General features: G+C 44.8%; 1 protein-coding gene across 1 annotated transcript in view; it reads right to left on the bottom strand.

Moving 5' to 3' along the window:
• Positions 1–24006, bottom strand: part of CCZ1 (CCZ1 vacuolar protein trafficking and biogenesis associated) — a 33867-nt gene that overhangs the window by 7803 nt on the left and 2058 nt on the right. Inside the window, exons 5-12 of the mRNA XM_040455866.1 lie at positions 23861–23908; positions 23212–23295; positions 21543–21718; positions 12464–12545; positions 10446–10507; positions 10076–10187; positions 3733–3766; positions 2980–3097 (exon numbers count right to left, since the gene is read on the bottom strand). Coding sequence (XP_040311800.1) covers positions 2980–3097; positions 3733–3766; positions 10076–10187; positions 10446–10507; positions 12464–12545; positions 21543–21718; positions 23212–23295; positions 23861–23908 — 716 coding nt within the window. The remainder of the gene's footprint in view (positions 1–2979; positions 3098–3732; positions 3767–10075; positions 10188–10445; positions 10508–12463; positions 12546–21542; positions 21719–23211; positions 23296–23860; positions 23909–24006) is intronic.

The raw sequence follows: 24006 nt of genomic DNA on the forward strand, positions 1-24006 counted from the left end.
TCGGAGCCTGGAGCCTGCTTCAGATTCTGCGTCTCCCTCTCCCTCTGCCCCTCCCCTGCTCACGTTCTGTCTCTGTCTCTCAATAATAAATAAATGTTAAAAAATAAATAAATAAAATAAAATAAAAATAAGGACATAAATTACTCTCAAAAAAAGAAAAGGTTTAAAATAAATGAACTCTAAGTCCTTGAGTAGAAAAAAGTTGAGGCATCATACATTAGAAATCAAAGACCAAACAAACCCACTTCATGCCATTCTGTAAAGGGGTGACCTCAATTTCACAAGGAACATTAAAAGCCGTAGCTTATGTGTAGGGATTCGACATTAAATATTACGCCCTGAGCTGGCCCCACGGGTGCTGTCCAGTGGGGGTGGGGCTGAGACAACAGGCGGGCACGGAGGCCCTGGCGCTGACCCGTCCTGCCGAGCGCAGCAGCCCCCCACCTCTCAGCAACTGTCTGGAGGGGCCGACGTGGGGGTCTCTTGCCTCCCTCAGGCCTCCCTCCCATTTCTCTGGGACGTGTCTCCCAGGTCCTGGGACTGGCATGTAAAACGGTTTGATCTGGGTCAGGAGGATTTCCAGGAGAAAAGCACAGTATCTTTTGTACTCAAAAGCATTTCCCTCTAGTCAGCTGATACTTATGGTTTGGCAAGTGAGAGCGGCTTACATATAAAATATCAGATGCATCCTTAAGGTCAACTTAAAAAAAAATTTTTTTTTTTACGCTTATTTTTGAGAGAGAGAGAGGGAGAGCACAAGCAGGGGAGGCGAAGAGAGAGGGAGACAGAGGATCTGAAGCGGGTTCTGCGCTGACAGCAGAGAGCCCAATGCGGGGCTCAAACTTAGGAACCCGGGAGTCGAGAGATCACAACCTGAGCCGAAGTCGGACGCTTAGCCGACTGAGCCACCCAGGTGCCCCAAAACCAACTTTCGAAGTCAAAAACAATACGCCTCTGAGTCCCTGTGCTTCGGCACACCCTTAAATTGTATGCTTTACCATCAAGTCTTCCAGGCGCCCCACCTTTCAGGGACTGCTGAGGCTACACGGTGGTTCTGGTAACTGTCAGAAACCGTCCTCCGTGACAGACGGAGCTGTGCCAAACCTTACACGGCAAAGTGTTAACCGCGGAATCCACGTGGGGCTGTGTGTTCACAGAGTCATTTTTCCACCTTCCTATATCTGGGAATTTTCCTAATAAAATATCAGAGAGAAAACTGTTTCTAATGAAAATAGATAAGTAGGTAATATCCAAGGCCCTGTCCTTTCTTGAAACTGTATCAATTTGGGGAAAAAAATCTTCCTTCCTTTAGCCCTTAAGAATTCCAGGTGAATTAAAGATCGAAACACAGAAGATAAAACCATGAAAGTTCTGGAGATAAAAGTGGCAGTCTTTTGGGGTTTTTTAGTTTATGTTTTAAGAGAGAGCAACAGAGGGCAGAGAGAGAGAGAGAGGGGGGGAGGGGGAGGGAGGGAGGGAGGGGGGAGAGAGAGAGAGAGAGAGAGAGAGAGAGAGAGAGAGAGAATCCCAAACAGGCTCCACACTGTCAGCACACAGCCCCCACGTGGGACTCAAATTCATCAACCATGAGATCATGACTTGAGCCGAAATCAAAAGTTGGACTCTTAACCAACTGAGCCACCCAGGTGCCCCCCACAAATGGCATGTTTTTACAATACTGGGGTGGAAAGCCTCAGATATGACACTCAAGATAGAAATCTAATGGAAATGACTAATAAAATGAACTACATATAAATCTCCAATTGTATATTATAAAACCCAGCAAAACCAAAGTTAAAAAAGGGAAAAATGGGTGTGATTTCCGTACAACCCTGAGGGCAGTGGGACAGAAGGTGCCTGACAGCAGGACCACCTCCCACGTCTGTCACCGAGTTACTGCACATTCGGCACGTGGGAAGCACAGGCAGACGTGCCCAGCAGTGTCCCCGGGTCTTGGGGAAGCAGGGAGCTTCACTTTCCCTCGCTCCACTCAACAGTTCGTCCTCGCACGGTACCAAACACATCTGACTCCTGCTTCCTTCAGAAAAGACCATCTGGCAGTTTCGTGGTGACGACCTTAGACGACGAAGCAGCACTGAAAGATGGAGCGGGCAGGTGCGCTCACTTCTCGGCTTTATCTTTTCTCACGCCCAGTAAGCTGCGGCCGGGAACAATCCACACACAGACACGCAGCCCACGCACACCTCCACCTGCACCCTGCCTGGGACCTCTCCACAGGCTGGTGCTTACGTAAGACCACACCCAGCAGGAGATCACCGTAAACACAGGTTATACGTAAATTCACATGTTAGGAACTTCTCAAAATACGGACACCCATATGAAGAGGGCTTTTATTTCTCAAAGTACTTCCCCTGTGCTCACTTCATCTTTCCAGCAATCTGACCTTACACTAAGAGAGGAGGAGGAGGTTCAAGGACTCTCCAGTGTTCTCAGAACCAACGGGAGTTTAACGTGAGTCTCCCGATACTCGAGCGAGGGCCCTGCAAGACACGAGACTCAGGCCCAGCGCCCTAAGGGCCCACATCACACCTACCTTCACCCCACACATTTCTGCACAAGAGGCAAAGTGCCTTCTGTCCCCAAGAGGCAGAACCCTGCTGGTTACCACTGCCAGTGTGAATTTCACAACTGGGCTGGTCAAGGGGGATGTGAGGGGTCCTCACGAGGTCCAGCCCACAGGCACAGCCAACACACCGAACCCCGTAGTTTATGCCACAGTCAGGGGAGAGTTGAGGGAACGTGTCCACAGAAGACTCAGCCCCACCCCCCATCGTGGAGGAGAAAAACTCAGGAACAGTTCTCCAGGGAGCTTTTCAGACAGGAGTGAACCACACATTTTTTCTCTGGATTCAGAAAAAACACCATTGATAATACCATCCATATTCTTATATAAAAACTACCCTTATTCTTCCCAAACCAGTTAAGTGCTAGAAAGTAAACACGAAGCAAAGTACAAACCCAGACATTCTTTTGTTGATGTTAAACTGCTCACAAATGTCAGATGCCAGCACTGTGAGCTGGGGCCCAACAATGCTGTCCAGTCTTCGGCAAAAATCCAACGTGGGCTGTACAGAGGCTAACGAGTAATTTAAAAAATAGTGTTATAATTCTTTGCGTTGAAAAGGTCAATATTCATCTAACTGTCTTAATTATAGTATTCCAATGAATACGTTTCTGATCTGGAAAATCAAACAATTAAATGACTGGATTTGGGGGGGGCCGGCAACACGGGGAAAAGAACAGTCAAAATCGGTTATATTTAAGGAGAGAAAGAGTCAAAGACTTGTCTCACTGTGAGTATCGATTTAAGCACACCCTGTGGGGCTGGCTGTAAATGGGTGGCCTACCCCAAGTAGGCCTAAGAAGGTCAAATAAACACGACGTGGCTCTCACAGGCCAGGTGCCGTCTGGTGCTTTACCAACATTACCTCATTGAATCCCCAAAGCCCCCTTTGCAAAAGGTCCTCTTGTGACATTTCACAGGCAGGGAGGCACAGAAAGGTGCCCAGGGCCAGCTGTTAGGAAGCAGGGAGGCTAGGATGTTAAATATATGAATGAGAGCTCATCACCACGGCAGAGATCACAGAGGTGAGCCATGCTCACAAGGGCCTCTGTGACGGCATGGTTATTGTTTAGGAAGAGGACACGGCAAATTGTAAAGAGAAAAGGCTTATCTACTCAGGCTCAAGTCAGATACAGGTGGGTACCTACCATCAATCATAAAGCACACGGCTGCACTCATGGCCTGGGAAGAGAAAACAAGCCAAAGATTACAAAATGGCACCAAAAATGTCTCTGACAACCAAACGCAGTGGCCCTGCCTGAATTTGCAATTAAATCACCTTTTTTCTTTTTCTTTGGTCAACTGGAGAAATGTGGACACGGAGTGCCTATCGGGGACGCTAAGGAAGTGTCGTTGATTCTGTCAGCTGTGCTGGTGGTTATGTGAAAACAGACGCCTTTATTAGAGCCAACTGAAGCCTTTATGAGTGAAATGACATGCTCTAACATGCTCTAGCAAAAAACACACAGAGGAAACAGATGAGAGATTAGCATGCCATTCATTCAATTAAGCTGTGTGATGGGCGCCTGGGGATTCATTATTCCAGTGTCTATTTTTGCGTATGTTTGAGAATTTTCACGAACAGTTAAAAAACCCCTAGCAAATGAATGTCTCCTTGTCTCCCTTCTGATCACAGCAAACGTTACAGTTACGACGTTGGCTGCAGGAGCCAGACCAGGAATCAACCCAAAATGTTTCCATTTCTCAGTATACGGTGTATACACAGTACACAGAACCTACGGCTTCATGGGAAAAAGCCACAGAGATTCTCCGGAGGCCCGCTCCTCTAGGCAGCCACTTCTGACCGTTTTAAATACCAAGGCTCTACCACTGTGACCTTCAGATGCCACACTGATTCCCTACTCGTACCATGACACAAGTGACCCTTCATCAGCCTTCCTCTTCTTCCCTGTCGCTCGGAGCCACTCCAGTTTGTCCACTGGCCACCTTATGGTCCCAAATGGCCCATTTCTCACACCACAGCTCCAGGCATGAGCTCCTAGATTGCCATTTACCATTTTAAAAGTTCATTTGGGGCGGAGGGTGAGCATGAGCCGAGAAGGGGCAGACAGAGCGGGAGAATCCCAAGCAGGATTCATGTTGCCAGCACAGAGCCTGACACGGGACTCAATCTCATGAACCATTAGATCATGACCTGAGCTGAAGTCTGATGCTTAACCGACTGAGCCACCCAGGCTCCTGGATTGCTGCTTTTTTTTTTTTTTTTCAACGTTCATTTATTTTTGCGACAGAGAGAGACAGAGCATGAACGGGGGAGGGGCAGAGAGAGAGGGAGACACAGAATCGGAAACAGGCTCCAGGCTCTGAGCCATCAGCCCAGAGCCCGACGTGGGGCTTGAACTCATGGACCGCGAGATCGTGACCTGGCTGAAGTCGGACGCTTAACCGACTGCGCCACCCAGGCGCCCCTGGATTGCTGCTTTTTAAATGAGGACACTTAACCTTCCCCCGTCTCTGCACCCCTCTCCACATCCACTTCCCCACCTCCAGCAGCTGTGACTTTATTTTCACACACTCACACTTGAGAACGTCTGCGCTACTTTCTAACTGAATCACAATTATCACCTGCCTATAAACAGGCTGCAAAACTGGGGGCTCACAGGCGAGTTCCATCCAACGGGTGTTTCTTTCTGGGTAATTCTGACTTCGATACCAACTAGTTTTCTACCAAAATTCCACCATCCAGCCTCTCCTGAAATATCAGCCAACCTGGGACCACTAGCTGTGCATTTCCAAGGTGCTACCTAGCGGACGTGAGTGGCCGCTGGCCTCCCTGCGACACGTACGACTGTTTCACAGAACCCTCCATCCTGAAGCCCCGTTCGCTTCAGGGCTAATGGGACCCATCTGCAGGGTTCCTGCAGGGATGCGCATGTGTGACCCCTCATGGGCTGACTTTTTAAAAGTGCCTTTCAAGACTCCGTTTAAAAACCTGAACTTTGACTACACAGAAAAGCACAGAGAATGGCACGATGAACCCAACAGACCATCACTTTCCCAACAACTGTCAGCTGACGGACTGTCCTGCCCACCCTCCCCGCCTGCCACATGTTCATCTCAGACACCACATCAGTTACTCCAGACACAGACCAGTAGGTATCTACAGAGGACCAGGACTCGGGAGCACATTCAAAATGGCAGCATGAGGAGGTCCACACTCTCTCTTCAAACACCATAATTGGAGGAAATTATAAAAAACAGTCATTTAAATTTCCAGAGGGAAACTGTTCTAAGGGCAAACGGCAAATGGAGGTCTGTTTCTTCAAGAAAATCTACTGAGTCCGAGTATTAACTTCAGAACCGTCAACACATATACTAAAAAGAAGAAAGATCTCAAATCAAGAACTTCAACCTCCATCCTCAGATTTTGGAAAAAAGAAGAGCAAAGTAAACCTAAAGCAAGCAGAAGAAGAGAATGAAGATTAGAGCAGAAATAAATGAAATAGAGAATAGAAAAATAATCGGAAAAATACCAAAAGTTGGTTCTCTGAAAAGATGAGCAAAACTGAAAAACCTTCAGCTAGATCAGCTAGACCAAGTGAAAAGGTGTAAACCACGAAACAAGCAATTGAAGAGGGGACATCACTACCGACTTAGAGGGGAAAATAAGATTTTTAAGGCTTTAAAACTATGAAACATTCTATGTGAACCAACTGAAAACCAAGCAACATGAACAGATTCCTAGTAGGACATAAGCAACTGAAACAGACTCAAGAAGAAAGACAATAAAACCTGTAACAAGTACAGAGGCTAATAATTTTAAAACTTCCAACAAAGAAAAGCCCAGATGTAGATGGTCTACCATGACCAAATACTCAAAGAACCAACAGTAGTTTTTCACAAAGTCTTCCAAAAAACAGGAGAGGAGGAAACACTTCCCAGCTTATCCGGAGGCCAATTCTACCCTGATAGCAAGCAAAGCCAGACGACGATTCAAAAGGAAAGAAAAACCACAGGCCAACATCCCTTCGGGCCCTGAGCCCACCCGGCATCAGTGGACCTCTGGAGGCCAGTGACTCTGGCGGTCAGCTGAATATGCGTGGCCAACGCCCATTAAACACTCTGGACATCGAGGCCCATCAAGCTTCCCTGGATGACAATTCTGCACACACATCACACGTCACCGCTGGCAGTAACAGGCCCTGCGCTGTCTGCACGGTTCCACCGCGAGAGGACAACTGGTAGCTTGTGCCCAGTGCCTCCTGGATCCTGCCCCGTGTGCCTCTTCCCCGGGCTGTCCTTCACCCATACTCCTTTGCTGTCATTAACTTTAACTGGGAGTGCACTGGCCACTCCAGGTCCTGTGAGTGCCTCTAGCGAACTCCTGGCCTGACGGTGGTCCTGGGGGCTCCTGAGCCAGCAGTGTGTGTCCCAAGTGAGGGTGGTCCTGGGGACCCCTGCACTGTGCGGTTAGAAACGACTGAACTGAATACATTAAAGAGGCAAACTATATGGTATGTGAACTACAATTTGATAAAGCTGTTTTGAGGAAAAGAGAACACCGTGAAGTAACTGTGATGTCCTCTCACCACATTTAAAATTCTATCTATCTATTGATTTGACTCTAAAAATGGAAATCCAATAAGAGACTGTACCAGGGTATTTCTTCCATTAGGGTTCAAATTCATTATCCCGAGTCACTCAGAGGAGAATGATTTTAAGTGTGATAGAGAGGCAGGCCCTTCCCTACCCCCGTATGCCACACTTCAGTTCGGTTCATTTTCAGACACATCTGTTTGTTTGTCTTCCCTGGAATTCTCTCCTTCTGGGCCCCTCCTTATGACACCCAACACTTAATCAAATCTCTTAGTCCTGCTATGTCATGAACTCAACACCTTTTTGTTCTGGAGCCCCTGTACCCAGGACAGAGCCCCCTTTCCTCTGACTGAAGGAAGGACACATGGGGTAACCTTCCTGAAACTTTGCATGTTTAAGAACATCCTTCTTCGATGTCATTCGTGATGGATAGTTTGCCTCAGCAAAGAATTCTACACTGAAAACCATTTTCTCTCAGAACTTCTCAAATGACCTGATTTTCCTTCTGGAAGCTTCTATGATCTTTATACTTCTGAAACTGCCCATTGTATGGGTAGAAATATGTCTTTTTGGTTCACCGTGCAAGACATTCAGTGGGCCTTTTCGGTCCAGCAAATGTGTACCTCTTAAGCAAGAGGTGTCTCCATAATCACTTTGGTGCTCTCCTCTCCTCCACATTGTGAATCACATGTTGAAATCCTCCTCTCCCATTGTTCTTCCGTATTTTCATCTCATATCCTTTCATCTCATGCTCCAGGCAAGACAATTCATCTTTAACCCTTACAATGAAGTTCTGTCAAAAATTATAATTTTGGGGGACAGGGGCTGAAAAGGTTGTTGTTTAATGGGTACAGAATTTGTGAAGGAAAGTTCCGGAAACGGTGATGATGGCTGCACAGCAGCGTGAATGTAGTGACGTCACTGAGCTGTACACTTAAAGATGGTTAAAACGGCGGAGTACCTGGGTAGCCGAGTCGGTTAAGTGTCCGACTACTGATTTCGGCTGAGGTCATGATCTCACAAGTTTGAGACCAAGCCCCACATCAGGCTCCGTGTTAAGCATGGAGACTGCCTGGCATTCTCTCTCTCCCTCTCTCTCTTTCTCTCTGCCCCTCCCCGGCTCACACTTTCTCTCTCAAAATAGACATTAAAAGGAAGAGGGTTAAAATGGCAAATTTCATGCCACGTCCATCTTGCTCCAGTCAATACGCTTAGGAACTGTATTTTCAGTTAAGCCTAGTTCACGCTCGTTCACGCTCACCAGGACTCTTTTGTGTCTTCCTGGTTCTATTTTATAGATACACTTCTCTAATCTCTGGACGCAAACTTTTTCAAGTTCTCTCTGTTCCCAGAGTCATTTTTGTTTCTCTCAGGACCTACAGTTTTGTTTTTCCAAACATGCTGAAGGATGAGGGAGCGTGTGGCCAATCAGGGAGGGGGGCTTTGCTCTGGGGACAGGACGAGGGCAGCAGTCACACGGGTGCCTGGGGACGCCACATGCTCCCAGGTGCTCACACCCACACCGGCCACTCTAGGGCTCCCTGGATCGTTCTTCTTTAAAAGGACCCTCGACTTTCACCCGGGGATAGGTGTCAGCTGCCTGTGTGCAAGCACAGGCAAAGGGGTGGCTGGCCGATTTATATACATTTCACCTACTCCCCTTCTTTCCAAGCTCACGTCCCCCTCCCGACTCCTCAGGTGTCCCCCCCCACGCCGGGAGCTTCTCTGGGCTTCTGGGGGGCGGGTAGGCTCTTGCCCGAGCGCACTCCCTCCACTCATGTCCTCGGCCAGACTTCCTCCACCAGCATCACACTTACACCCCCTTTCTGCCTTCCAGGGAGAGACAGCCCCCTCGTGCTCTGATGTGCACTCCTCCCTGCACTCTTACAACACAATTTCTAGGCCTTTACAAGTTGAAACATAATTGTACTCTCAGGTGGGGAAGAAGATAAACATACATGCTTAGCTTTCTTTCTTGAACCAAAACCACCTTTAAAAAAATCCAGCTTCTGGGGCACCTGGGTGGCTCAGTCGGTTAAGCGTCCGACTTCGGCTCAGGTCACAATCTCGTGGTCCGTGAGTTCGAGCCCCGCGTCGGGCTCTGTGCTGACAGCTCAGAGCCTGGAGCCTGTTTCGGATTCTGTGTCTGTCTCCCTCTCTCTGCAACCCTCCCCCGTTCACGCTCTGTCTCTCTCTGTCTCAAAAATAAATAAAACTTTAAAAAAATCCAGCTTCTAACAATGGGGCACCTGGGTGGCTCAGCTAGTTAAGCTTCCGACTCTTGATTTCAGCTCAGGTCATGATCTTGCAGTTCATCGGTTCAAGCCCTGCATCGTGCTCTGCGCTGACAGGACAGAGCGAGCCTGCTGGGGAATTCTCTTTCTCCCCCTTTCTCCTTAGCCCTCCCCCGCTCTCTTGCATGCGCTCGCTCTCTTTCTCTCGCTCTCTCTCATAACAAAGAAATGAACTTAAAAAAAACAAAAAAACAACCTAACAAGATGATACCCTGAAACAAACGGACACTAAGGTTATAGAATCAGCAAGTCCTCGGCTTTCAAATCCGCAAAAGCAGAATTCACTGAGGCGTAGCCAGGCCCACACCAGAAGGCACCGGACTATGAGGTAACACAACCTTCGGTGGCCTCTGGTTTGTGAGCGCCCGGGGCTTCAAACCCTGGTGAGTCAGAACAGTATTTGAATACAGATACAGTATCTGTCACTCTTTCGCTAATAACAAAAGTACTGAAAAGGAGCTGAAAATCAGCCCCCTGTTCCAGAGGCGCACTCACTGTGAGTCATACGGTGATTAGAACTCTCAACCTTCGTTCCGAGAAACAACAAAGAGGTATGTACATGCACACACTTGTGTACACATGCAAGAAGGATTTACTTTTCGCGTTAATCTGCGACACTGGAGGGAAAAACAGTTGTTACCTTATAAACAATTAAATGCAGGGCTTCATACGTGTCGTCCGTATTTACAAAAATCTTGGGGAATCTGCATTTTGCTTCTGGATCATTAAGGTTCAAGGGTCCAGTAAGAAATCTGCAAAGTAAGCACGGAAATGACTCCATTCAATTAGGCAAAGTACAAACAGGAATATATTCCTACTTAATATATATTCATTTTGGGGGGAAGACACCAAATCAGAATACGATAAAGTTTTAATTCACTGGAGACATCAATTTCCTTTGCTGATTATTGCCAATAAACAGCACAAAGGTAATTCAGTGTTGATGATTTTATCTTTACCAAAAGAGATCATAAAATCTAATACTGTTTTTCAGAGAACACAAGTTTTACCTTCCATAATGTTGAAGATTTCCTGGCATCTCTGCCCTTATTGGAGAATCTCTTCCCGCCAACTGTAAACAGATACAATGTTTAGAAATGACTTCTTAGATATTCCTACTTTTAAAGCTTTGAAAACACCACTCATATCTACTAGTTGGCTCCAGCCCATTTTTCTGTATCATTCTCTCCTCTTATCCCACCAAAAAGAGACAGGAAGGATTACAGAGGGAAAGAAGGCACTGATATGAAACAGAACCATCATAACGTGATCATAACCTCAACTCCATACACTGACTTAGTTCCTTTTATGCCAATAACCAGAATCTCCCACGGGGTTAACAGATGCTAGGCGATGACCACCTCATAGGATCCCTAGAGAGAACACACTCTTCCTATCTCCTGGTCGTGGAAACTCAAGTTAGTACAAGTTCACCAACGCACACAGGTCCTACATGGCAGAGCCAGGCATTGACCGCAAGCCTCTGTGACATCAAAGCCCCTGCCTCGGCCAGGACGTCACGCCCCCTCGTGGATCTGGATGTGGAGCATGGAGCACACTCCTGACATTCTTTCTCTGAAGATGTACTGCTTTCAACACACATAGGAAAAGGAAAAAAATTCCAAGTCGTGTCAGCTAAAACCTGTTACTCTAAAAAGTTTTGACATTCTTTCAGTCTATATAAAGTTTTAGCATAGAGGTCCCCTCCCCAAAGATTGAAAAACACTCTAAATGCAACAGTAAAAACATAGCTCCAACTCTCCCACGTGCGGTGGTCATGAGACAAGACCTCATGCATCCACACTCACGTTGCCACGTAGTATCTTGTGGCTTCCTATTTTGTAAGCCTGGCTCCTTGGACTTATCATCAAGCACCAAACAGAGTTCCCTGTTGCAGCAGTGGCACGGTCACACGTGGAAAAGCCTCCCGACGGTGTGCATGTAAGCAGGTAATTTAGCATCAGGCAGACCCTGAGATCAAGTCCTGGCCCTGCCACTTCCTAGCTAGTGACCCCGGGCACATCACCGAAGCCCCCTCAGCCGGAGTATCCGACGTGTAAGATGGGCCTCAGGACGCCAGGAGATCGTTCACGTTTGCTGGTCGCTCGGTTCGGTGTCTGGTATGTGGTACGTTCTCAAGAAACACGAGTCACTGCACTCAAACCGCCTGGAAAGGGACTAAGTACAGGACTAGGTCCTTCTCGGAACCTTCCTTTCAATTTCTTCTTCTCTTCCTTTCTTTCTTAAGTAAGCTTCACAACACGGGGCTAGAACTCACGACTCTGAGATCGAGAGCTGAGCGGATATTGAGTGGGACGCTGAACAGACTGAGCCCCCCGGGGGCCTATCAATTTCCTACCAAAGTCATGTTCTTCCTGTTGTTTAACTCACAGTCTTAAACAGAGGGAGGGCAAGGAGAGGGCAGGCACATATATGCACCTGAGCCAAAATGGTTTCTGGGCTTCAAGTATTTTTCATCTTCAACCTGAGGACAGCTGCAGAAGGGCACTCTGGGGAGAAGGCTGCAGCATTACTTACTGGTCTCTGCATAAAACTGGGAAGTACGGCACCACAGTGGAGAAGCCAGGCAGGCAATAGAACATCCACTCAATGACACCTCACGTTTGTAATGACAAGGCTACAGGATAAACCTTTGTTCTGTCAAAGATCCTGGGCGTTTTCAAGTTCCCAGAACCCTACCTAAAATCCCAGCTTTTGCTCTGCTCGATGAATTGTTCCTCTTAAGAACAGACCTTTCTATTGCATTTGAACCTAACAAAACCAAGAGGTGGCATATGTGGTTTTCTGGGCTAACGAAAACACAACCAAATACTTATCATACCAGCAACGTAAAATACAGATCAGAACTGCCCCACCCACCACCGCGTTACTCCGCCCTCCTCCCCAGCCCCCCAGCCCGGGCGCACAGGTGTGCAGGGGTGTGTGCATGTATACATACAGGATACACACACATAGAGACGGGGGTGGGTTGGGGGGGCGGGGGAGAGAGACTAGTACCCGGCCATACCTCAGGTTCAATATGCCTTGGAAATAGAGATGTGGTGAGGTATTTGTATAAAATTCTCATGTCATCTTGCTCTAACCCACTCCTGAAACATCAGAAAAGCACGGTGTTAAAAGCCTGGAACTGGTCTTCCGTCTTCCTATGGCTCTGATTGTAACAGAGCTCCTCTTTTCCTCGTTTCCATTTTATCAAGATGCCGTCTCTTTGTCAAGTTCCAGAAGGGAATGGACTCAACTAGTCTGGCCCCGGCAGTGATCCTGACCTGGCGAAGGCTACTATTGCGCCATCTTGTACTCTACGTGCCATTTTAACAAAAAGCCACCAGTCTGATTTGATGGGACTTGATTCTCTCCTTGAATCCCATGGAGGATTCTTCAGGGAGCATGAACGACCACAACGCTCCACTTTGGGCCGCCGATTTCCCTCCGCTTTCTAGACTGTGCGGAAATGCATATGCCATCGCCCAGCCTCCCAGCAAATACTGGCATGCTGTAGACGGGGGATGTGCTCCCGCCGGGTCTCAGAAACATATGAGGATTTTAATTCTATGATTTCCGTGTAGGCAGAAAGGAGCAAGAGAAAGAGAGAAACTTTCAGGCAGCTCTCATCTGACATGAGGCGAGAATAAGCATGTGGAAACGGGTGCGGAGACACTAGCAGGCATCAGACCCTGTCTGAAATCATGTGTCTAGGTAGGGGTATAAACAGACGATGAGGAGTCTGTCTGGGGTTTTTTCTCTTCAAGAGAACAGAGAAAAAAAAAAAAAAAATCCTGCGCTAAGATCCAACTCTATATAAATCAAGCCTCTACAGCACATTCCAGAGGCTTGCTCTGCTTTTCCCAGAAAGACCATCTGTTAGAAAAATCTGGCTTGTCCTGGCAAATACATGCTGTTCCCTTACTGAGACTGTTCCGAGGCTGTCTCACCTTTTCCTCTTCCTATGCCACCCTCTTCTTTCCAGGTTCAATTTTCACAAGGTCTGGTCCACAGCTGAAAGTGTAAGGGGGCTCTGGCCCCTTAAGCAGGTTTGTTCTGTTTTCCACCAAGCAGAACCTTTAAGGTTTGTCCTAGGACAACCCTAACTCTCCAACTCTCACGCAGCCAAACGAGGCAGACCAAATTTCCAAATCAAACGTGTGAAGTCACCTACTCTTTCGTTTTGCAGAAAAACAAAAAAAACTCAGGTAAGGAGAAAGAAAGAGAAAAAGGAAAACAAAACAGATTCTGGATGTTACTATCCTTTCAAGACAGGAGTCAGAAGTGCTGGTGGGGCAGGGTCGTCGACGGTCAAGTAGAAGAGATCATCACGTGAAGTACTACGTTCTGGGCCATTTCTAGCACTGCCAGTAACAGCAGCTACTGGGCCCATCTGGCCACTGAACACTTGAAATGTGGCTGGTTGCGGTAAGTGCTAAAATACACGCTAGAGTTTTAAGATTTAGCACCAAAAAAAAAAAAAAAAGTCATTAATAATTTATGTTTTTACAAGTTGAAATAAATAACCTTAGAAATACTGGGCTAAAATATTAATTTCACCAGTCTTTTTTTTTTTTTTTCAACATAGCTACTGGGAAACTTAAAATAATACACGTGGCTTGACCCCTATTCATTCTGGATGGTGCTATTCTAGACCACAGGGCGCAAAGCAGAAAAAACCCTGTAAGAAGAAATGGAAGAAAACACTACTTAACTGCTTCCTATGTGTGCCACGTTAGGGCTTGGTTTTTATCACTTAAGACTCAATGCTAGGCACTAAATACTTTGGTGGTGGTTTTCTGGATTGAAAACTTAAAAAGAAAAATACTAAGTTGCAGCCAGCTGTCCCAAGCACAAAACCCGAAGCAGACAATTCCTGCTTTGCCTGCACTAAGGCCTGCCCTAGTGGTAGGATCTCCGTTAGCAACCCTCTCTCCAGTGTTTGCCACCCAGCCCTTCTTCTGCTCCCCTAAGAAATAAAACGCAACGTACAAATACAGATACAAAAATAAATGAAGTAATAATGCATTATAATTATAGAGGATGTTACTACTGGGGAACAGTTTTTAGGAAAAAAAATAACAGTTAAAAAAAATCAAAAAGTTCCTTCCTTAACACAAATAAGCAAACAGATAATACATAAAGCAAAAAATTCCTGCACTGGCAGGTCCAAATGATTCAGGATTCTATCAATGGCTCACATCAAACAGGAAACAGACCGCTCATGTTCAGACATAAAGGTGTTCCTTCAAAGTCTCTCAAATATAGTTATTTAATATGAATAATTAAAAAAAATTAAAGTCTCTTTGAGAGAGAGACAAAGAGAACATGAGTGGGAGAGGATCAAAGAGAGAGAGGGAGAGAGAGAATCCCAAGCAGGCTCAATGCTGTCAGCAATGAGCCCAACACAGGGCTCGATCTCACGAACCGTGAGATCATGACCTGAGCCAAAATCAAGAGGTGGACGCTTAACCGACTGAGCCACTCAGGCATCCCATTATAATTTTTTTTCTTAAAAAAAAAAACAAACAAAACAAACAAAAAAACACAAACTTTTCTTCAGCTTAAATGTCAACTGATCCACTTGTGTGCAATGCAAAATCCTTTCCATCAGGATCAGTTTAGCCTACGATACGGACTACATTACTGTCGTGTATTAAATGTAAAATAATCTAGTCCAGATTATGCTCAACTTTGATTAACTTAAGTATCTAAAGCAGTTATTCATAAAAGCATTAACCTCGGGAAACTAAATCCGTTCACTAAAAAGAAAATACTCTCAAAAAATAGGCCAAGGGGGGGTGCCTGGGTGGCTCAGTTGGTCAGACGACCGACTTCAGCTAGGGTCATGATCTTGCAGTTTTTGAATTAGAGCCCCATGTCAGGCTCTGTGCTGACAGCTCAGAGCCTGGAGCCTAATTCAGATTCTGTGTCTCCCCCTCTCTCTACCCCTCCCCTGCTCACACTCTGGGTCTCTCTGTCTCTCAATAATAAATACACATTTAAAAAAATCTTTTTTAATAAAAAAAAAAACAAACAGGCCAAGAAAAAGCAAAATAAAACAAAACAGGCCAAGAACTCTGGACAAGAAAGCCGAATGACCTCCTACCAAAGAGCAGTAATGTCGAATGCTATCATGGCCCCTGTAAAACCAAATCCATCCATGAAATGCAACACAGTTCAAACAGAAGAGATTTTCTACTAACCATTTGCTTTGAGCTCACAACCAACATTTACTGAGCACGTACAGTGTACCAGGTTCTGGCCATGTCCTGGAACAGACAGATATTTCTACCCTCAATCAGTTAATTTCAAAACAATACAGTAAGTAGCAAACCAAAACCATCAATACATTAAAAAAATCATATGCCGCGATCAAATGGGATTTATTCTCAGAATGCAAGGGTGGTTCGATGTTCACGAAACAATCAATGTGACGCAGCACATCAATAAGAGAAAGGATAAAACCCATATAATCATTTCAATAGATGCAAAAAAAAAAAAAAATTCGACAAAGTACAATATCCATTCATGACAAAAACCCTCTGCAAAGTAGGCCTAGAAGGAATATACCGCAACATAATAAAGGCCATATATGAAAAACTCACAGCAAACACCACAGTTAAAAGGGGAAACGTTGAGGGCTTTTCCCCGAAGATCAGGACCAAGACAAGGATGCCTATCCTCACCACTTTTACTCAACATTGAACTAGAAGTCCTAGCCACAGGGGCGCCTGGGTGGCGCAGTCGGTTAAGCGTCCGACTTCAGCCAGGTCACGATCTCGCGGTCCGTGAGTTCGAGCCCCGCGTCGGGCTCTGGGCTGATGGCTCGGAGCCTGGAGCCTGCTTCCAATTCTGTGTCTCCCTCTCTCTCTGCCCCTCCCCCGTTCATGCTCTGTCTCTCTCTGTCCCAAAAATAAATAAACGTTGAAAAAAAAAAATTAAAAAAAAAAAAAAAGAAGTCCTAGCCACAGTAATCAGACAACAGAAAAAATAAAAAGGCATCCAAATTGGTAAGGAGGAAGTAAACCTGTCACGATTTGCAAATGACACGATACTCTGTATAAAAACCTCTAAAGACTCCACCAAAAAACTGCTAGAACCGACAAATAAATTCAGTACACTTGCATACAAAATCAATGCACACAAATCTGTCGCATTTCCATACACTAGTAACGAAGCAGAAGGTGAAATTAAGAAAACAATCCTATTTACACTGCACTAAAAATAATAAAATATTTAGGAATAAACTTAACCAAAGAGGTGAAAGACCTGTACTATGAAAACTATAAAACACTGATGAAAGAAATTCAAGACAACACAAATAGACATTTTGAAGAATATCGTTAAAAGGTCTACACTACCTTAAAGCAATTTACACACTGAATGCAACCTCTGTGAAAATACCAACAGTATTTTTCACAGAACTGTAACAATCCTAAAATCTGTATGGAATCACAGAAAACCTTGAATAGCCAAAGCAATCTTGAAAAAAGTAATTCCAGATTTCCAATTACATTATAAAGCAGTAATTAAGACAGTATAGTACTGGCATAAAAAGAGACAAATGGTGCTGGGAGAAGTGGACAGCAACATGCAGAAGGATGAAACTAGACCACTTTCTCACACCATTCACAAAAATGAACTTAAAATAGATAAAGGACCTGAATGTGAGACAGGAAACCATCAAAACCCTAGAGGAGAAAGCAGGAAAAAAACCTCTCTGACCTCAGCCGCAGCAATTTCTTACTTGACACATCTCCAAAGGCAAGGGAATTAAAAGCAAAAACAAAATATTGGGACCTCATCAAGATAAAATGCTTCTGCAAAGGAAACAATCAACAAAACTAAAAGGGAACCAATGGAATGGGAAAATATATTTGCAAATGACATATCGGACAAAGGACTAGTATCCAAAATCTGTAAAGAACTCACCAAACTTCTCACCCGAAAAACAAATAATCCAGTGAAGAAATGGGCAGAAAACATGAATAGACACTTCTCTAAAGAAGACATCCGGATGGCCAACAGGCACATGAAAAGATGCTCAACGTCGCTCCTCATCAGGGAAATACAAATCAAAACCACACTGAGATACCACCTCACGCCAGTCAGAGTGGCCAAAATGAACAAATCAGGAGACTATAGATGCTGGCGAGGAAGTGGAGAAACGGGAACCCTCTTGCACTGCTGGTGGGAATGCAAACTGGTTCAGCTGCTCTGGAAGACAGTGTGGAGGTTCCTCAAAAAATTAAAAACAGATCTACCCCATGACCCAGCAGTAGCACTGCTAGGAATTTACCCAAGGGATACAGGAGTGCTAATGCACAGGGGCACTGGTACTCCAATGTTTATAGCAGCACTTTCAACAATAGCCAAATTATGGAAAGAGCCTAAATGTCCATCAACTAAGGAATGGATAAAGAAATTGTGGTTTATATATACAATGGACTACTACGTGGCAGTGAGAAAGAATGAAATGTGGCCTTTTGTAGCAACGTGGATGGAACTGGAGAGTGTGATGCTAAGTGAAATAAGCCATACAGAGAAAGACAGATACCACATGGTTTCACTCTTATGTGGATCCTGAGAAACTTAGCAGAAGACCATAGGGGAGGGGAAGGAAAACAAAAGTTAGAGAGGGAGAGAACCAAACCATATGACACTCTTAAAAACTGAGAATAAACTGAGGGTTGATCGGGGGTGGGAGGGCGGGGAGGGTGGGTGATGGGCATTGAGGAGGGCACCTGTTGGGATGAGCACTGGGTGTTGTATGGAAACCAATTTGACAATAAATTTCATATTAAAAAAAACCCAGACATACAGATCAATGGAATAGAACAGAAAACTCCAAAATAAACCCACAATTATACAGTCAATTAATCTTTGACAAAGGAGGAATGAATATCCAACGGGGAAAAGTCTCTTCAACAAATGGGTATTGGAAAAACTGGACAGCGACATGCAGAAGAATGAAACCGGACCACATTCTCACACCATACACAAAAATAAACTCAAAATGGATTAAAGACCTAAATGTGAGACCTGAAACCATAAAAACCCTTGAGGGGAGCACAGGCAGTAACGTCTCTGACATCGGCTGTACCAACATTTTCTCTCCCGAGGCAAGAGAAATAAAAAAATAAACCATCTGGGACTCATCAAAATAAAGTTTCTGCACAGCAAAGGAAACAATCGACAAAACTGAAAGGCAAACTGGAATGGTAGAAGATACTTGCAAATCCAATAAAGGGTTAATATCCAAAATAAATAAAGAACTGATACAACTCAACACCCAAAGAACAAATAACCCAATCAAAAAATGGGCAGAAGACACGGATAGACATTTCACCAAAGACATCCAGATGGCCAACAGACACCTGAAAAGATGCTCATCATCACTCATCATGAGGGAAATGCGCACCAAAACTACAATGGGAGATCACCTCATTCCTGTCAGAATGGCTAAATTCGACATTCGACAACCCAAGACACAACAGCTATTGGTGAGGATGTGGAGAAAGGGGAACTTTCTTCCACTGTTGGCTGGAATGCAAACTGGTACAGCCACTGTGGAAAATATTATCAAGATTCCTCCGAGTGGAAACCAGTATGGAGGTTCCTCAAAATATTGAAAATAGAACCGCCCTATGATCCAGCAACTACACTACTGGGTATTTGCCCAAAATATACGAAAACACTAATTCAAAGGGATACATGCACCCCTATGTTTATGGCAGCATTATTTTCAACAGTCAAACTACAGAGGCAACCCAAGTGCCCATAAACAGATAAATGGATCAAGAAGATGTGGTGTACCCTTGTTAAGATGAACACAGGGTGTTACACGTAAGTGATGAATCATGGAAATCTACCCTCAAAACCGAGAGCACACCGTACATGCTGTATGTTAGCCAATTTGACAATAAGTGACATTAAAAAAAAAAGATATGGTGTATATATACAATGAAACATTATTCAGCCATGAAAAAATGAGATACTCCCATCTGCAACAATATCAAGAGTAGTGCTAAGTGAAATAAGTCAGAGAAAGACAAATACCATAGGACTTCACTCATATGTGGAGTTTAAGAAACTAATGAGCAAAAGATAAGAGAGAGAGAGAGAGAGAGAGAGAGAGAGAGAGAGAGAGAGAAACAAACCAAAAAACAGACTCTCAACTATAGAGAACAAACTGATGGTTCCCAAGGGGGAGGCAGGTGGGGGTAGGCAGGAATAGGGGTGTAGGGATTAAATAGTATACTTATGATGAAAAAAACAAAACATTAAACACAGCAACACCACCACTGGGCTCCACTTGACAAAACAAACCATTCAAAACTACAAAACATATGTATATCTACGGTAAGCAATAAGAGCAAATACATATTCTGCTCACGAAATACGAAATACTTCGTAGGTATTTTCATACACTAGCTTTGTGATTAACAGCCGCTTCTCAAAATGTGCTGCTTTTCTTGAAGCTCCTTCTTGTGGTGACTGTCTGGGACCAGCTCTGTCTGCCCTGCCAGCATATTAGCGTGGGACCACAAAGCAGCTCTGTATGACCACCAGAGCTGGGCACTGCTTAACCCCAGGGGGTGTCGGGACATCCTTCACAAAGACAAAGATACCAAGAGGATCCCAGGAGCTGGGTAACATTTAGCCCTGTGAGCTTAGGTTTCTGGAACGCAGCCAGGCTTGCTCGTCAGGCTGGCCCCACAGCCTCTCAACAGGAGCTACTGACCTTGAGGGGATCCTCTTGCTCTAGGCCTGAACCCTTTCTCACCTCCCGAGCTCATACCCGCGTCAGGCCTTCTGCTGTGCCTGGCGACTGGAATCTGAGCTGCCCTTCCTCTGCCAAGGGCACCAAGGCTACGGACTGCTGTTCAATTCCAGCTTGTCCCTCAATCTCGTCACCGTGGCCGCGTGCACCCTTCCCAGCATCTCCCTGTTAATTTCTGCCTTTGGAAAGCTACTCCCTCTCCAGACCTGACGCCCTCCAACCCAGGTAAGTAACTCCCCTTCACCTTCTCACGGCAGCATTAAGAATTTCATTTCACTACTACAGCATGCATATCATAAAAAGCACCTAGAACAGGGCCAGCTAATATGGCATCAGGTTCCCTGCTAAATAATTTGTTAAACAAAAAAGAAGAGGCCTTTTGTTGTTTTTCATAGGAGAAAACAAACTCTACATCAAAACTCATCAATGTGTTTAATAAACAATGTGTTTAACTTCTTCCAGTCAATTTCTCTCCCTAAAATGAGGCTACAAGACCTTGGCAGGGAGAGGACGGGTTTCGGGGAACCGTGGAAAGTTTCAGGGAACCGTTACTGCCCTGTTAGCTGAACTCGGGTTTAGCGCTCAAACGTGGCCGCAGCCCTAACTGAAGAAAGGGGGGTATTAGTACAAGCAAACATGAAAACTGAATGCGTGCGAGCACCCGAAGAGCTCCCGAACCCCAGCAGCCCATCTCAGACACAGATGAACAGCCGGCTCCACACCCCCTGCAGGTCTATGCAGTCGCTTGCACGTTCGCGTGGCTTTGCTGGAGCTGTCTTGCCGCAGTTGAAAGCATTAGTTACAGTTTATCTTTTCTTCTCCAGGATTAACATTCTCAAAGAAATTATGTTTTTGTTCTCACTACAGGTTGCACAGTTTGTTGCTAGTGGGTAACTTCCTGGTTTTATAACACATTTAACTTCTCGGGGATTTTTTTTTTTCATCTAGCTTCTTTAAAACAAAGTCTGAAAAGTATGCTTTCCACATTTACTATACGGTTTCTTTAAAGACGTTTTTGGAAGAACGCCAAAATAAAAACGGGCTTCTTAAACTCAGCTCGGCAGAAACGTTTTCTCCACCTTGCATGGCGCCAGTTTTAAGCTCCCCTGCTTGGTCGTTTTAACCCAAATCACCCTACTTTTGGTTTAAGTCATCACTGCTTTATTTTGACAGGATCTATAAAGACGCTTCCCACCTTGCCCTTGCCCCCTTGCTATCTGTTCCAGTCCAATAGCCTGCTATCAACCCAGTCACTGCGGTTTTTATGATCCTCAAAGATTTTCTTCTTTTACAGGCCAAGCCTCAGGAGCATACATACCAGATCAGCTGATCGTTATAGAGGAAGGCGGTGTATTTGACTATACTCAGGCTTTCCTCCATTCTATTAATAAAGGATTGGATTTTCAAATAAGTCATTTTATCCAAGGGGAAGAAGCTGATTCCACCAAAAATGTCGAGGAGATCACATGACTGCAAATGCAACGTTTGCAAGTACTGTAGGAAAAAAAAAAAGGCGTCAAACTTAGAGTACACGGAATAGAGCACTGACAGTTCAGGGTAATTAGTCAATTTATGATACGATTACATACTACTGCACCGAGAAGACCAGTAAGGGGGTGAGCCACAGCTAACTAGATGTGCAGTCAGTACCAATTTCACGACATTAAGCTCAAACATAACTAGTTAATGTTTGTTCAGGATTGTGTCTTGTCTCTTTGAAGCGCTAACTCCTTACGCTAGCGCTCCTCAAGTTATATCAACCTTATTAGGGATGTCAACAGTGACGTCGCGGACAGACACTGCCACCTCCTACCAAAATAACGTTGAAAGGACAGGTAGTCAGTTGTTGATGGACAGGAGGGTAAAGAAGGCAAGAACAGGAATCAGGAGGCAGCAGGAGGGTAAATAATTATGGTCAGTAAAGTGAAGAAACAGGGGCGCCTGGGTGGCTCAGTCGATTAAGCAGCTGACTTCGGCTTAGGTCATGATCTCATGGTCCGGGAGTTCAAGCCCGGCGTCAGGCTGTGTCCTGGCAGCTCAGAGCCTGGAGCCTGCTTCAGACTCTGTGTCTCCCTCTCTCTGCCCCTCCCCTGCTCACACACGTGCGCTCTCTCTCTCTCAAATAAACAAATGTAAAAAAAGAAAAAAAAAAACAGATCAAAGATAATTTAGGGAAAAAAACTGAGAATTATTCCACTAAAATAAACTGATTTTTACCAGAGGTAGAGTATATAAAATGTAACTTACCATAAAACAGAGTGGCAACTATTTAGGGACACTCATTCATCATTTGGGAGGGAAAAATCACATTAAAAACCACTATGGGGGAGGGCGCCTGGGTGGCTCAGTTGGTTAAAGCATCTGGCTCTTGTTTTTGGCTCAGGTCACGATCTCACGGTTCATGCGTTCAAGCCCCACACGGCGCTCTGTGCTGACAGTGCAGAGCCTGCTTGGGTTTCGCTTTCTCCCTCTCTGTCCCTCCCCGCCTCACGCTCTCTCTGAAAATTAATAAACTTAAAAAAAAAAAAACCACTAATAGGATAAAGTCTGTGTCATAGCCAAAAATTTTACCTTGAGTCAACACAGATTACTACTCACTAAACAGAGTATTGTTTCATCAATCCATAAGAATGCACAACTCAGGCAAAGAGTTTAAATTCTGCTAATTAACCAATTACCATGCAGTAAGCCCACACTGGCCAACCCAGGCAGAGCAAGGATGAAGTCACAGGGTGTCTCCAGGATGCTGTGGGGGTGCACACAAATGGCAGGATGCTCTGATCCCGCACAGAGCTGACAGACAGATTCAAGAGTGCACATCTAAAAAGTTTCCTCACTGGTCTGGTTTTGCCACTAAAGATCTTAGGCTCTCTGCCACTTTCAAGTCCTAAGTTTTTTTTGTCAATGAGTAATGAACTTATGTATGTGTATTTCTAAGGGTCTGTTTGAAGACTACTAAGATTATAAATAAAATTCCCAGTACTTACCCGATGGAAGAATTTCTCTAATCTTTCTTTTAGGAGCTTGACACCTCCATCTTCCATGGTCCTCAGAAAAGTACCATTAAAAAGCTAATGATGTAAAAGATTTTTTAAAAAGTCAATTTCTTATGCCCTTCAATTTCCCAAGATAACAAATTCTTCTTTTCCTTTTACGTTGACTAATTCGGCTTATTTAATCCCCCCCCCCCCCATCCCGTTCTTTTTAAAAGGGGAAAACATGTACAGGAGAAAGCCTGAGTTATAAAATAAATCACAAAAAATCAACACACTATTAAGTGATATCATTTCCATGTTATCACCTAATCATTTAGGACATTTTTTTTTTAACCTCAACTCATACTTAAGTTTCATTTATATAAATTCTATCACCAGAATGTCTCTTCTTCAAGAACATGGAGTTTCTTGTTTACCAATGGGGATACATTGCTAGTACAAGGCTGGGAATAAAGAAAGACTGACTACTCAATGAATAAGTATATACATAAACCTCAAGCCTGTTTCAAAGGCCCCATTGTTTCCTCCCCTAAAACAGATACATAGTCACCAGGCAGTCATCTAAAGAATTAAGATTTTTAAACAATCCCTGGAAACAGGTAACTGGCTAGACTCCATTCAGAAAGAGCATCATGCTTACCTTGTACATGCTGTAGCACTGTTGTAGTACTGAACTATAAACCTTGTCCTGCAAACAAAGACATAGATGTCAATTTTAGGGGAAAAAAAGTCCGCTGTATAACAAATGTACAAAGACTCTTGGCAAAGCAATATAATGCTTACAGA

The sequence above is a fragment of the Herpailurus yagouaroundi genome, unplaced genomic scaffold (assembly GCF_014898765.1).
Source record: "Herpailurus yagouaroundi ecotype Mexico unplaced genomic scaffold, PumYag 216, whole genome shotgun sequence".
Taxonomy (NCBI): domain Eukaryota; kingdom Metazoa; phylum Chordata; class Mammalia; order Carnivora; family Felidae; genus Herpailurus; species Herpailurus yagouaroundi.